Source organism: Ornithodoros turicata, chromosome 10, assembly GCF_037126465.1.
Source record: "Ornithodoros turicata isolate Travis chromosome 10, ASM3712646v1, whole genome shotgun sequence".
NCBI classification, from domain to species: Eukaryota; Metazoa; Arthropoda; class Arachnida; order Ixodida; family Argasidae; genus Ornithodoros; species Ornithodoros turicata.
In genome coordinates, this window is record NC_088210.1 from 36011275 (window position 1) to 36027193 (window position 15919).

General features: G+C 42.9%; 1 protein-coding gene and 1 long non-coding RNA gene across 3 annotated transcripts; both read left to right on the plus strand.

The window, feature by feature from the left end:
- Positions 1-2893: 2893 nt before the first annotated feature.
- LOC135370084 (ran-specific GTPase-activating protein-like) lies at positions 2894-15855 on the plus strand. Of its 2 annotated transcripts, XM_064603776.1 has the most exons (8): positions 2894-3024; positions 3433-3477; positions 3538-3579; positions 4958-5064; positions 5125-5279; positions 7959-8087; positions 8201-8266; positions 15688-15855. In XM_064603776.1, the coding sequence occupies exons 1-8, from the start codon at positions 3010-3012 to the stop codon at positions 15747-15749; spliced, it is 621 nt and encodes a 206-aa protein (XP_064459846.1). In that variant the 5' UTR covers positions 2894-3009; the 3' UTR covers positions 15750-15855. The 2 variants fall into 2 exon arrangements, with proteins under 2 accessions (XP_064459846.1, XP_064459847.1); XM_064603777.1 differs by lacking the exon at positions 3538-3579.
- On the plus strand, positions 8273-11254 carry LOC135370085 (uncharacterized). Its single transcript, XR_010415207.1, has 2 exons — positions 8273-8595; positions 8671-11254. It is a non-coding gene; the product is annotated as an uncharacterized LOC135370085 (long non-coding RNA).
- Positions 15856-15919: the final 64 nt, after the last annotated feature.

The window sequence follows — 15919 nt, forward strand, 5'->3', positions numbered from 1 at the left end:
GTCTACCCAGTTGATACTCAAGATGAACGTTTCGAGGGATACAATCGCAGAATATTATATTCGAGGAATATAATAAGAATCACGTTTTTCGTGCAAGTGATCGTGAAAATCCTGTAAGAATTTGTCTCACAACGGTGCAACACATAATTCCCGACACCCTGCCCGAGCTCTCTATGAAAGGGGGGGCATTGAGCCTCGGATCCCTCAGGCAGATTGAAAACTGTCAACCAATGAAGGATGGTACAGAAATCTGTGATAGTGACGCAAATTGGGAGTGGAGCCTATATGGAAAAACTAGACAAAATGGCGTAAATGCAGGCTAGCTGTTGGATAAATTTCGTGATAAGCAAGCCTGAGCGATGGGCGATACACGTAAACAAACACAAACACGACGGCTCAAAACCAGCAAGACGTTTAATAAATAATAACGAACTTCATGAACACGTAGATGGTGCGTGGGAAGACAGAGAGAGGGGGAATAAGGAATTGAAGACAAAGTGAGTTGAAGGAAGGTCAGAGGAGCCGCTTGAAGGCCGGGTGGATACATACAGACAGCACACTAATACAATTGCCCACACTTTGTATGGCCAATGCTTCTCTCAAAAGACCTTTTCACCTGTCTGGTTCCCACGCCAGCACCACCGTCTGGGACCACAGGGGTTGACAATTATTACAGAGTCTTAGGTGGTCCGACAAATTTGAATCTGGGCTGTTTTTATGCTGGCCCAACCTTTGATTAACGCATTGAGACGTTTGACCTATGTATACAAAGCCACAAGCTAACGGAATTCTATAAACAAAATTTTTTGCACATGGAATAAACTTGATGGTTCTGTGTTCAACATTACATCCAAACTCTGGTTTCGAAAAAGGTGTTAAACGATCTAACCTGAAGTTGTTCCTAAAGAGGAGAATGACCCCCATCTCCTTAGACATAGCCTTCAAATTATGTGATATCTTGTGGTAGTACGGAACTACTGCAAATTTTTTGTTTTTCTCTTTTTCTTCCATTAAACCTTTCAGGCGAGCTTGAAACTGTGCAAGTAAATTGTGCTGGATTAGCTTAAACTCATATCCTACAACTACATCCTCAAAACTACAATGGAGTAGGACGCATCTTGCTCTGGGGGCACACAGTACAACTCCCAACGTCCCAAGCAAGCAGTGGCCGACGGTTTGCAAAAAGTCGAATGAAAGGTGAAAGTCATTGAAAAGGTTAGAACATCAGTTCTCTCATGTTAAAAAGTTGGATGCTTGTCACAATGTTGGCAGTCGTGGGCTGTGGCTGCAGCTCCGCAGTGGTGTCACATGATTGTGTAAGATGTGTAATAAACAATAAATATGTTGCAAATGGAACTCTGTCTACTGTACATGGCAGTATATGAAAGGACAAAAGTACAGTTTAGGCGAGAGGTTGGCAAGCCAGGGTCATGGAGGAGCTAGAACTAGGAACAGCGAATTCCGCCACGGTGCCGCTGCGAAAGTGTCGACCTTAATGGACCTTTTTCACAATGGTCTATGCGCATGCGCATGACCTTGAGGCGCCGGAGAGAGTTATCTCTGTCTTCACTAGATGGCGCAGTATGGGGACAGCTGAAGTGGGGAGACCGCACAAACGGGGCGAACTCGTTGGCCCTACTCCGGACCGGTTTTGGTCCTTTGTGCTACCCACGCGGATTTATTTTCACGCGCGCCGAACGTGGTTACTGGAGAGTCGCTAGGATACGACGCATATGTGCAAAAGGTCCTTAGTGTTCTTTGGGAGGCTCCCTGTACCACGGTAATCTCAGGATTTACTGTCGAGGTTACCCCAAGATGGCTGCAGCACGCACTCGTGTTTCGTGGTAGATTATAGGGCCCGGTTTCACCAATGCTGCTTAGCTTTGCACCGAGATCAAGGGTTGCTAAAACTTCGAGTTAACACTCAATGCTTTCTGACAAATGCTAGTTGGTGACGTGAAGAATGTTTCAGGTGGCAATAATTTCCTTTAATGAAGCAGAGCTAGCGCTAAATTCAAGTTAAGGGACCGTTGATATCGGTCCATATGTTACTCGGCGTTGGTGAAACTGGGTCTAGCTCTCCTCCACAACGGCAACCTATCTGCATGTTTTTGCCCGCTCAGGTTTGCTGTCCATCCACCAGCTTTGCCTGCGAGTGCCTGAGACTGCACAATTTTATCTGTAGACTAGCTTCTCCGATCGTACGCCTTGGTCATGCATTTTTTCATCTCCGCTAATGTGCGCGGTACGTATACTAAAAGAATAGTTTGACTAGCAAACATGCATGTCTGTGTCAGGGAAAATTCACTCTTTCATTGTTTTTTAAACGTTTTTTTTTTTCGTTCAGAAAAAGCCTCCCAGAGCCACCACTTGCGAAGTGAGGGATGACTACGCCTCTCTGTGTGCTGCACGGAGTGGTGTGCTGTTACACCAATCATATTGACTGCGCAGTAGGAGGTAGGATAACCGACAAAGGTACAGATGACCGATGAGGACATTCTGACGCCTACTGCCCTCGTCTGTCGTCGATATTCGTTAGTATTTTCCTGTTGCATTGCTCAGTCAACGGCTACCTTCTACTAACTAGCCTGATCACCCAATCTTCCACGTTTCTGAATGGTATTAATCGTGACAGAGAAATCCTATCATCCTATTCTCTCGTCAGAGAAAGAAGGCTGAATAAAATATTACGACGAACAACGCAGCCAGCTACAAAAACGGACATTTATTTCTGAGTGCTCCAAGCGCATGTTTGCTTAACAAACTCCACATTTGCGCCCTTCAGCGTGGAGCATTAAAACGGAAAACATTGCATTGACACAACGCGGGATCCGCGGAGAGGTTGGCTCCGAGCACTGCGACCCTTCTTGGCGGGTTTCAGATTTGGCATCTGGTAACCCTGCTACTGTTTTTATCACGTGACCTTCGCTTTGGCGTCAGTCAGATCGAGCCATTAGGAGTTTAATCCAGTTTAATCTAATAGGGAATCCCCATTAATCACTGGCAGTCATGTCTGACGAAGCGGTACGTTTATGCTTATAAGTAATTTAAAAATTCTTCTTCGAGAAACACAATGGATTTTGTGCCAAAAAATCGTTTGTTTCCACTACGGAAAGCTCTTTTTTTTTCGTGTGTATGGCATGACCAAACAAACGTTGGTGAAATTAACTTGATAGAAAGAGAGAACTTTCCCGAAATACTGTTTGGGGGAAATCGTGGAAGCATTGATGTGATTGCAGTAGTAGAGGCGATCCTTAACTTACAGCGACACGCTTACAGCATCTGGGTGTTGCAGACAAGCAAGCAGGTGTACGGACCAAGTGGGCAACAAACTTGGACTGACAACACTTGTTGTCTGCCCTCAAGGTTATGTTGCCCACTTTGAATGCAATCTCTTGCCATGCATTTTTGACAATATCCCCTTTGTTGCAGGCCGAGAAGGTGTCTGCTGATTTAAAAGAAAAGGCGGTCAAGGAAGTGAGTCGTCTTAATTATTATCTGAGAAGGTAGTACAAATCTGATGGTCTTCATTTCCAGAATGACCTCAACAAAAGCTTAGATAGGAACAACAGTGAGCATGTAAGTGGGAAAACGTATTAAACGTTGTAAACATCATCTTTATATACTTTTTGGATATACTATATCAGTTCGAAAATAACATAGTGTACATGTATTCTTATTCGCGATGTTTTAATTTTTGCAACCTCTAAAAAATCGCGAAAAATTGTACTCTCGAACACAGCTTGACGTTATCCCACGAAAATGCGCATACAGAACCCACAAGCTACGCGAACGTCTGCTAAAAAACACAGTTTGATGCAGGGGCTCAGCACCTCCTAGAGCAGGGTTGCCGAAGTGGCAGCCCGCCTGGAGTTGACATGCGGCCCGCGTGGCCCCTCAACAAAAAATAACAAAAAAATATCCAGCTCAAGCTTCATGAAAGGCCATGGCGTTATGATTGGTATCCGTACTTGTGCACTTTATCTTACGTTAATTAGTGATAGAACACTGTTGCCACTGGCTTGTAACAGCTGATGACTCTCTGACTAAGAGACGAGCGAGGCCGGTTGGAACATGACAACAGCGAAGACAACAAAAGTAACACCAGGACAGTCAGGGCACGTCGAACTTTCGACCCTTGAAGTTGAAAGTTGAAAGGTGGACGTTGCGCACTGTGTTTGTTCAGAGGTTCCTATCATGACATCTGAGAGCAATCATTACGACCTATAACTAAAGGGCGCACTATTTTCAAAGCGACCTTGGAGATCCAGGGGGGGGGGGGGGCATGCCCTGCCCCCCTCTCGGTATGCCCATAGACGAAAGTATCTGAAGATATGTATGTTGTCACGGACAAGGGGGCATGTCCTTGTTCGGCACAACATACGTCTAATAATAATAATTCCTGGCTTTACTGCGGGAGACAGCTGTGTCAACATATGTCTGCGAACAGGCCTTTTTTGTGATAAACCCGAATAAGTTAAAGTTGCGCTCACAACTAACAAACTAAAATCTCAACACAGTCCTTAGGATTGCGGTTGTGTAATCACTTTCACACGATGTGGATGCAATAGTTAAAAGCAAGATGATGCAAAATTTCCTCATGACACTGCAAATAAGAAGGATTGCTGATCCTGTGATTGAGCAACGCTAAGTAAGGCGTTGTCTTATGTCGTTTTAAGCAGGCTATCCCAAAGCTGTGGTATGCGGCCGGGGTCGTTCCTCCATGGCCCAATGTGTCCCGCAGACTCGAATGAGTTTGGTACCCCTGTCCTAGAACATATGCTGTGGGCTTACACCAGGGAAAACAAGTGACACAACCTAAACTAACCTTGCCTAAACTCACTTTACCAAATCTAAACTGATTGAAACTGGAAAACCACCAGTGCCGCTGGAGCATTTTCATTGCTATAGTACAGCCCACTTTTTTTTTTCTTATGCAAAAGTTTACGTCTCTTAGGACGAAGACCATCCTTCTAGTCCAGAGATTCACTTCGAGCCTCTGGTGAAACTTCCTCTTGTAGAAGTAAAGACTCTCGAGGAAGATGAAGAAGAACTTGTCAAACTGTAAGTAGCTGCCAATACAGTTTGTTTGTAAAATTTGGAGAATTTTTGCTGTTTGAACAGACGCGGCAAGCTGTACCGCTACGACAGCACCGAGACACCGGCAGAGTGGAAAGAGCGGGGAACGGGAGACGTGAAAATCTTGAAAAACAAGAATGGCCGCTGCAGGATTCTCATGCGGAGAGATAAGACCATCAAGATCTGTGCCAATCACTATGGTGAGCTTGTATCAAAATTATCATTTGCCTCACAAGTCAGGAAATTCAGTGAACTTTGCAATTTATGTTTTTGTGGCATACAGAGCTTAGTGGCTGTGATTTCCAGTCTTTTTATAGAATAAGGTGCCTTAACTTGTATTGCTATCTGATTACGGAAAGCCCTCCCAATATAATTTTCATTTTTGGCCGTATGACAAATAGCATGCATCTTTGATCCATTCTGAGAGGTTGATTTGACATCAACAGCTGCTCCACATAGACAAGTTTTATATGGCATATGAGCAGCAGCTTCTGAGGCCACGCCGTTCTTGTAAATTTAATTGTGCAGTGATAAGACAACATACTCCTAGTAAACAGGGTCTCGTGAACACATTTTTTGGCCCAATTGGTGTGACTAGGAGGGTTGTGCACAGCACAGTTAAGGACCATTACTTGCAACATTATTGTCAGTAAACATCCCCCATGTCATGTGTCTTGGGCATGTGTTTTCTTCAGGCGATGGCATTCTCAGATTTTGTGCACGTGTTTGTGTTTTAAAATGGAGTGCGAGTATAAATATAAAAGTGCTGGTCAGCATTTAGAGGGAGGGGCACTAAACAGCCCAACGAACATTCTCCAATTATTATGCTCCATGAAAGAACCTAACTCACAATATCCAAATGTGAAATTCTTTTGCTTCTAGCGAGCATCATTACCACGAAACAATACCATTAAGAGAGCATAATCACTCCTTCGTCATTGGAACCGTTCCAACGTACAGGCGCTGGAGGTAGGGGAGCCAATGACGCGCACCACTGAGACTGAGAGCTGCAGTTATCGAGGGCGAACTGGTTGTCAGAACATCGCTGTGACCTCACGGATCAATGTAGCACTGAAAACATAGTGCGTAAATGAAATGGAACATTGCGGGCTATTGGTACCATTTGAATTGGCTATCTTGCAGTTGACAAGTAGGAATATGTTTCGAAATGACCTCACTTCTAGATATTACAACAAAATTAATGTATATGTAATCATCCCGCATTTTGAATGGTTGATGGAGCATGGCTATTGTCACCAAAGCAATGCAGCATGAGCGAGAAAGACTACAGTTAATATTTGGTCGGTTTGGAGCCATTATTTCCTTCTTTGCGGCAGCAACGCCATTCATGCCAAAACATTCACCGTCGGCAACATATCACGGTGCATTGAAAAAAAAAGGGCGCCTTGTATACCTGCTTATTCCCCTTTAAGTCGTTAACTAAATTGAGTAGATACTTTTTATGATACATTCGTTTTCATATACCTACTTATTATCTGGAACTAGTTACTTTTTTCAGTAACTTATATCCTCTTTTTCAGCACTTTTTTGGATACTTGAAAAAAGAAAAGAAAGATGTTTATGGACAGCTCCGAAGCAGTGCAGTTGGTGCTTCCTGTGAAATAACCTGAGTTCATGTTCCGGCTATGTTGTTTTCCCGAGACACTATTATAGGTTCCCTCATGCCACTATAATGGCAGACACGCTTGTATAAGGCTGCTAGTGCACCTTTGCAATGTGACAGATGTGCTCAGAAATATCCACAGGCCTACCCTACAGCAGACACTACTGGGTAGTTTCATATATAATAGACCAAGGGGTGCCGGTGACATTTTTATTTTCTTAAAGAAAAAATATATGTTCTTCCTAATCCAAAAAGAAACAAAACAAGCCTAGTCGCAGGTCTCTGCGATATTTTGTTCTCGGTTGGCGAGGCTCCAAGTAAATGAGCGTGATTTGGGCAGTTCCAGCTTTTCCAAATTTGGTGCGCTGGATCCTCCGAACGGCTGCTTTCTTCTGAAAGCAATTTTTTTCACTGGCAGAATGGGTGGTGAAGATTTGCTTAAGACAATTAAATTTGGTGGCAAATCCCGAAAACTTTTCGAAAAAAAAGTCGCGAAAACGCCTCCGAGGATGCCCGTAGCGCAACTTTGCCAATTTCTTACGTGGTCCCGTAATTTCCGAATATGCGCTACGGACGTCCTCGGAGGTGTTTTCGAGATTTTTTCTTTCGAAATGTTTTCGGGATTTGCCACCGAATTTAATTGTCTTAAGCACATCTTCACCACCCATTCAGCCAGTGAAAAAAATTGCTTTCAGAAGAAAGCAGCCGTTCGGAGGATCCAGCGCGCCAAATTTGGAAAAGCTGGAACTGCCCAAATCGCGCTCATTTACTTGGAGCCTCGCCAACCGAGAACGAAATATCGCAGAGACCTGCGACTAGGCTTGTTTTGTTTCTTTTTGGATTAGGAATAACCCCTTGGTCGATTATGTATGAAACTACCCTACTATTATGTCTATTTATTTATCTAGCCATTGTTTTCTAATCATTCTTCAATGAAATGTGGATTTAATATATGGAGGATTTTCAGTCATTTATATTTTACACGATACACAATGTTTTGTTCTTAACGTCATCATTTTACTGTTAACTTTGCTCTCATATTGATTTCTCCACATACCCACTGTTTTTGTCGCGCTATGGCCTTTGTCGTTTTTGTGCCAAAAAATGTCAATCAGTGAATCAAATCAATCAGTCGTTCATATGAAAGTAAGAAACACATTATTATACACATCGGATGACCCGATAATACATTTTCCTCTTGAAGAAGATGGAGGAATGTACTTTTTAAAAGTAACTTTACCAATTGTCTTCCTAGTGACGAGCAACATGGAGCTGAAGCCCAACTGTGGGAGCGACAAGGCCTGGGTATGGAGCACGCCGGCTGATTTTGCGGATGAGGAGGCAAAGCCTGAACTTCTGGCCATACGTTTTGGAAGCATTGAAAGTGAGTTTGTTTAAAATTGGGAGCGTTATTAGAAGGGGAAATACAACCTGCCTTTAAAAAAGATTGCCTTTGACAATGTGCTCTAGAAAAATCATTCCTTTGCTTTCTTTCAGATGCACACAAGTTCAAGGAGGCTTTTGAGACAGCCAAAATGCTTGCACAAAACGACTGTTCGAAAGGTGGGCACCAACTCTTGGTAAACGTAAATTTTAGAGCCCTATGCAATATTGGTAGCTACAAGAGCGAAATTGGAATGAGCGAGTTTCACAAAGTCAAACTGCAGCTTGTTCTGCACTTTTAGAGGTGACTTGAGCGCAGTTTGAGAATATGTGCGACCTCACCAAGGAAGGGTTCTACATGGGTGGCATTCTGAGTTCACAGATCACAAAGTCATGCTCCAGGAAAGAGCAATAACAACAGCATCCTTCCCTGGATGACATTTTACACTCCTCGGGCCCAGTTCTGTTCTGGTAACACTGCAGTGGCGGAACCTGCTATGGAGATGGCCGTATGTTGATCCTTTAGAGCAACATAATGCTAAAAATATAGGGTGTTTTCTATTTTTATTTTTTATCTGTTACAGATTTAAAAGAAGGAAAAAAAGCTGCGAGAGCAGCTCTGATGTGATTTTTGCAGGCGGGTTAGGCAGATGTTCTGTGGGAAAGGGCATGTAACTATTGGACTACCGTAATTTCCCGCGTATTAGCCGCGGCTTATGCGCGTTTTTTTGTCTTTCTAACGGGCGCTCTGCGGCTTATCCACCGGTGCAGCTTATCTGATCACCATTTTTCCTTGTTAATGTTGACTTATTGCAGAGCTGATTTTAATTGATCTCATCAACACAGTACCTGTGCTGTGTCAGCTGTATCTGGCCCCTTTCTTGCCTCTCGAAGCTGCGTTATCTCAGCAGCAATCCGTTCTTACACATCTTGAATGCGGTTTTTTCATGCACTGGTTTTAACGAAAGAACCGACAGTGTCTCTGGGACAGCACCGCCCTGCCGATGCACGAACAGTACATAACAGGGGCGCGTCCACATTAGAGTAGATTGACCTTCCTGTGTCTTCTGGAAGACCACTGACCCAGCGATCCATGAAAAACACGCAACAAGGGCACAATCCGATCTGGGTAGACCACTAGAACTGACTGAACCCCTTCTTGTACAGCATGCCAACTCCGAAGTATGGACCACAGGGTTTATGGCCTTCTCTATGGTCTTCCTTGTCGCACAAATTGTCGCATTGTATTTTCCGCGGCTTATCTGCCAGAAAATTTTCAAAACGTTCCTAAAAACTGGTCCTGCGGTTTATACGCGTGAAATTACGGTAAATACCTAAAATTCACTATAATTAACTTTTGATGATAGTCTCCAATTCTGCTGTGTCGCATTTTCACGAAAACATATACCGTAAACATATTTTTATTCGCAATGTATTAATTTTGGCGAATCGCTCATTCAGTTGTTTGCAAAGTTATTCGCTCGTATTTAATTTCGCGATTCCAGTGCGGTTTCCTTTCGCAGGATTAATGTAAGTCTGTGTCAGGCGTCCGGTCAGCACGTGTTTTTGAAGGTTTTTCCTGTCGATCTGAAAAGTGCTTGGTCTGTAACCCCAACATAGGTTTTCTGACCAGTGAGAAAGGTGCACCAGGAAGACCAATGACGTGACCAGATAATAATGCAATCATTATCTCGCTTATTCGGGAGTTGTCCCTTTTTGTCCAGGTAACAAATTTCTGGATAAGTGAATCTTGTGGTAACGGAAAGATTTAGGAGACCTTTTATTGCTGCAGCAGAAAGAAAACAAGGAAAGATCACCCGGGTACCGTTACCTCAAAAAGTCAAGCAAATAGGGCTTCTCGAAATTAGTAGGCATGATTGACACGTGTGACAGAAGTTTGCTCACCGCGGGTTGCATCTGGATAGGGCTTCAACACGACATTTACATGTGAATTTATTTTGCTTCTCGCCTACAATCTGAGATTGACCAGAGAGGAAAAGGGGAGGCGCTTTTGAGATGTGACCTTTTTCCGGACTTAGCACGTGCCAAGGACACAGTTACAGATAAGCGTTCTGGAATTTTGGATAACCAATTCTGGGTGTCCGAGGCAAAAGCAAATGTTCTCATTAATATAAACAAGTTTTCCGGATAAGCGAGACATGACTGTGCTGTCAAACTCCTTAAAATATCATATCACGCAGCTGTCGTCTATTACTTAAGGACATCATGTTCAGCTTAGATAGGATATAATAATAGTTGAGGTACCACGCCCGACTCACAAACCTGTCATAAACAATTCTGACAAGTCTCTTTTGTATAGTTAATTTTAGTCTTGGACACTTTCAGACACAATGAGTTAACTTTACACCAGTTCTTAATTTCTGCTGCATCCTCTTGCAGCAATAAACAACGCTCCATGGTTGAGACAGAAAGAAAGATTTTTATGTCGTCCGCAAATAAGGGTACACAAGACCACCTAACAACATTTACGAGGTCATTAATAAACACTAAAGGGCAACCTCCATGGAGCGAATGTACAGCGAAATAGCTGCGAACTTCGCTCAGCGTCGGAAGCCCTGCACGAGGCCTCAAAAATGTGAGCGTCCGCCGCCGTTCTCCCCATGCCAGATATTTTTGCCCAGCGTCCGCGATTCCGGAAGCGTCAACTGCAGATGAACCAATCAAAGTGCTCTTCCGCTACGAATCTACGCCAGATTGTCTGCATGTGGTCGCCTGCTCTCGTGAATCATCGTCATCGTCCTCTTGCAACTGGATGCTGTTGTCTGCTCGCTCTTTCGTCAACTGCATCGTTAGAACGTGAGGCATTCTCTGCCAAGAAACGTGTTTTCCTTTTGCAGTAGTGAATATGCCTTTTGGTACGTTACTGGGCGCATCTTTTCAGACAGTTGTTGGATTTAGTTGCAAAATTTGTGACATTAAATGCACTTTTTCGAGCAACTGATTTCACTAAGCTTTCACCTTATACCCTGGCAACAGTGACACCACAGCACGACTTCCCGATGCTGTCCGCAGGTTTTTCGCCCCATGGAGCTGGTGCTGGTGAACAATTGGCGGCGGAACTCGCGATGCAGTCTGCCGCGCGAACTTCGTTGCCAAAAATTCGCTTCATGGAAGTTGCCCTTAATACATAAATATGTTACAAATGAACAGGACAGTATAGCTCATGAATGTACACAGATGGATTTCTCATAAATCCACATTGCTCAAGGCAAACTCTTCTACAAAAGTAGTTATAAAAAGTTGATACAGAATAGTCTCAAATACTTTTAAGAATGCACAAAGTAAAGAAACAGGACAATGATTATATTAGTAATACAAGGATTGCCGGACTTGAGAACAGGTACAACAAATGCTGATTTCCAGTTGATGGGATAGTTACCAGAACACAATGAAATATAACAAACTTTTTTTGCAGCACATTAGGCCCAATGTAATTCTTCAGCATTTAGAACGAATTTCCTTGCGAAAAATACTCTATAAGTGGTTAAATTTGCGAATTTGTGAGGAGCCAGGATCAGGCAATTATTTGCGGTACCACGGTACGTTGACCAGGCGTCTTAATGGCCCTCCACGTTGAAAATCAAGAAAGTAGTTAACAAAAGGTATCATAAATGGGTGATAACCCATTGCATTTGTCTTCCTTTTGAGCCCTCCTGACTGAGAGGGCTGCGATTAGGGGTCCTTACTCAGCTGGTATCTGGGACGCCCTGTCTCCCATTCCTGCCACTGTATCGAGCAGGTACAATTGGCATTCGATAGTGATGGGCTAACTTTTACAAAGGCCGATCTGTGTGACAGCAGCATAAACCCATACACGCTTGTTGGATGATCCAGGCTTAGAAGGAACTGGAATCACTGGATGCTGACATCCACGTGAGATTCGTAAACTGCGTACATAAGTTGCCTCAGCGTCTTGGGTAAAATTTCTGACATATTTCGTTCGCGTATTTTTCTGTCATTTGTTCGAATATTTCGCGGAACTTTAAATTCGCGTATAAAAGGGCGCTCGCGAATTTCGCGAAAATTACTACCTAACAGTATACCAGAGTAACGAAGTGATTTTTGGTCACTTGCGCTAACCTTTAAACCCGTACAACGAAGTTGGGTGGCCGCACTGAACGCGCCGTTCTCCCAGGAGACCGAATTGCCCCATTTCTCTAGTCTAAATCCTCCAGACAACCTGTAAAAAACCACTCACGGGGCCAAGCTGACGTTCAGTACAACCTACATTCACAATCGTAATCCACGGACTCCTCGGACGCCATAGCATCCACGTAGTGGAAACTGTTTACTCATGTCACATTACAGTGCTTTCTTGCCTCGTGCACCGATGTTCCTGAAACACAATTTAGAAATCTTGACAATCTGCATATTACTGTGCACAAAGCGCAATGATTTTGCCGTTTCTTGCCAAAATAAATATACATATAAACAACCGCATATCTGTGCATAATTTCTTAAAGGCATTGTTCACAGTCACTAGGTCGCTTTATGCCTATTGTACCACTACTGCATCAACAAAATTTCATGGCTCAATGTTCCTCCAGCACCTTTTCATGTGTCACTTGTATCAAAACTGAAACTACGCAGTGTGATGGTGGCGACAGCAGTCGTCCTATTCCCAAAGTGAAAAGGTAAACGAATGTAATCAGCGTGGCTCTTCACGCCTCACTGCATGCGGCCCGTCCGCTTACAAGTTTTGCTAGGGCCCTAATGTTCAGAACATCCTTAGCCACAGCTCTGGCTGTGCATTTCTCACAATCAGGAAGAAAACAAAGTTCAGAGCACTGATAAAACTGCACAAAAGAAGTTCCCTTACAATGAGGTTTCTAGTAGTATGGTTCTTATGCAAACTTGCCGGGCGTTTTGTAATACTAACTGCGCGAACCTAGCTCATGTCCTTTTCAACTACAATTTTTTTTCCTGCAGTCTCCTATGTTCAGTTTATCAAGGAGCTTGACTCTATAGGGGTCAGGAGAAAATTCTAGGTAGTCTCATTTAGCCACTCATGGTCAGTTGTTGTAGAACATCTGGTTGAAGCTTTGTTATCTGGTACGTACGTCAGTGACAACGATAGCTACTTCCATTACAACTGGACAAAATTTTGACTATTCAGGCTTTGTGCACGCAGAACTGGTGGTCCAAGAACGAATTTTTGTAGTGGTAACGAAATTGGGAAAAATTAATTCGTCGTGAATAAAAATATATTTACACTAATTAAAAAGGGCATTAAAGAGCTTCACGAATATTCTTCAGTTATTAAAGAACGTGGCTCACGATATCCAATTATGAAATTCATTTACTTCTAGTGAGCATCTTTACCACGAAACAATGCCATTCAAAGAGCATAATCCGTCTCTCCTTCCTACTCGGAGAGCACCTATGTCACATGTCTCGCACGTGTAGCAAAGCTGCATTCCAGTCACTGGAGATGGGGGAGATTTCAGACTCCTAGCCAATGACGGCCTCGTTGACACAAGCAGCGAGGAGAACCGGTTGTGGGAACGTCGCTGTCACCTCGCGGAGCAATACAGCGCACATGAAATGGAATATTGTGGGCTTTTGGTACCTTTTTATCTGGCTACCTTGGGATTGACATGTGTAAACATCTTTAGAATTGACCTCACTTCTCGATATTACAAAGCATTTTGAATGGTTGATGGTGCGCCACGTCAAAATGACGTGTGGCTATTGTCGCCAGGGCATCGCAGTACGGGGCATGAGCGCGAAAGAGTACAGTGAATATTCGGGCTGTTTTTAGCCATTATTTACTTTTGGGGACAAAAATTTTGGCTAAACATCACTGTAGGAAACTAATCACACTGCATTAGAAAAAGGTGCACCTTGCACACCTGTTTATTAACCCTTTAATTAGTTGTCCAGTAGTTATTCTCTCAGGACGTCCAACGTAACTGTATAGTGAAACACTTTTGGTTTCCAAGAGGAAGAACACTGCGATAAATTAATATGTTCACTTGTTGACAGGGCAAATTAGACGTGGCTATTATTGCAGGGTAGAGTACGAACGAGTGTAGCCAATATTTTGTCGGTGGTATGTCTTTTAACCACTCATACAGTATACACACGTGCAAAGCACAGCTTATTTGAAACACCCATGTTAGTTGCCATGAAAGCAACAGAATTACATCACCTATGATTTCACTCTTTCAATCTCTTGGTTAAAAAATGCCCCTTCGCTTGCCTGCCAGTCTGAGCATCAAGTTCCAGTAATCCTTTCTTTTTCTTTTTGCACCGCCCATCCCGCCTCTCTGCTGGTTGCTTTTGCTAGCAGACGATTCTCATCATCCAATAAAGTGCTTACGGACTCAATGAGGGTTATATCTTGTGTCTTAAGAATTTTATTCAGAAATTATTGCAGTCTACACATATGTGTTTCTATGAATGGGTAAAAATTAATTTATAGTTTTGAGAAGCATGACATACCAATGAGTTTGGCAACATGGCTTCTTCGTCTGTGAGACACTTACTCGTGGATAATTCATCATCAGTGACAGCATTTATATTTTGAGTGAGGTTGCTATATAATACGAAACAAAATAGATATTAGTTTAAAGTGTGGGTATTAAAATTGGAAACAGGACCTCCTAGAGGGGGATGTTGCGCAAGAAGCATCATGGAAGATTCATGGTCACGTGTGCCACGAGGGAAAATAAAAGTCACATCTTTCAACACTGAAAGAAAATTAAGTTTTGTGAAAGTCTGTTTCTAAATGCAGTGTTTTTCTGTGGTCACCCTAGGATTCGCGTCATCCAAATTCTCCACAGGCACACTTAGGAAGTCTACTTCAACACAGACTTCGCTGAATGCGAGCTTGAGCTGAGCTGAGTTTTCGAGGAGGGTGCTAAAAATTTAGCAGAGGACTGTCATGTGTGGTGGCTGAACAAATGGCAGCATACTTTGAAGGCAAAACACTCGTGTTAGATATGCATTAGCACTTAAAATAATTAAACAACATACAAACAAAACAATTGATTAAACAATGAAATTTACAATAGAAATGCCATAATTTCATTGGTGTCCATGATGAAATCTCTTGTCGTCTGCTATTACGGCCTATTCCACTCTGGAGTCTTTATTAAATATACATTGCAGGCAAACAGCAGTAGATTGCTGCATGCAGACTTTGATTTGAAGGCGCACAACCCCTCTAAAGATGGCCTTCCCATCTGTGTGCTTGCATAACAACTGGAGTATTGTTACATACAGTTCCTTCAAGAAAAATACTAGCATTTATGGGGAAATCTCACTGGGGAATTTTTCACTTTTGAGCACACACAATCAACTGGGATCATAATCTTTGTATATGTCAGAGACTGTCATCTTGCTCTACAATGCAAAAACCGTATTTGTGTTGTCAACAAGGTTCCCAGTGATTTTATACAACTGAGACGAGACTTGAAGCTATGCTGCCATCATACTCTTTTGCATTCCTTGCACAGTATGGTAATGACAAGGTAACAGTCCTGGATAGTGGCATTGTTCTTGTTGGGTAAAGTGAAAGTGATAAGCCAAGGACAGTATTGGAAAAGTGCCATGATTTAGTAAATGTTTATTTGCAGAGTGTCACGAGGAGCTTACCAAGAATATGGATGCCCTTAAAGTGGAGGAGACAAATGAGTAACATTTGGCAGTTCCATCTGGAGATCCACCTGTATAGATCCATGTCATTTTTCTTTTTGTACAGTGAAACAAAGGAAACATATAAAAAAAACTGCTTTCTTGTCATATTGAACGGGATAAAAATCCACATTTACGTAGTTGTCTCGCAGGTTGCAGTAGCTTCTCTGCTTG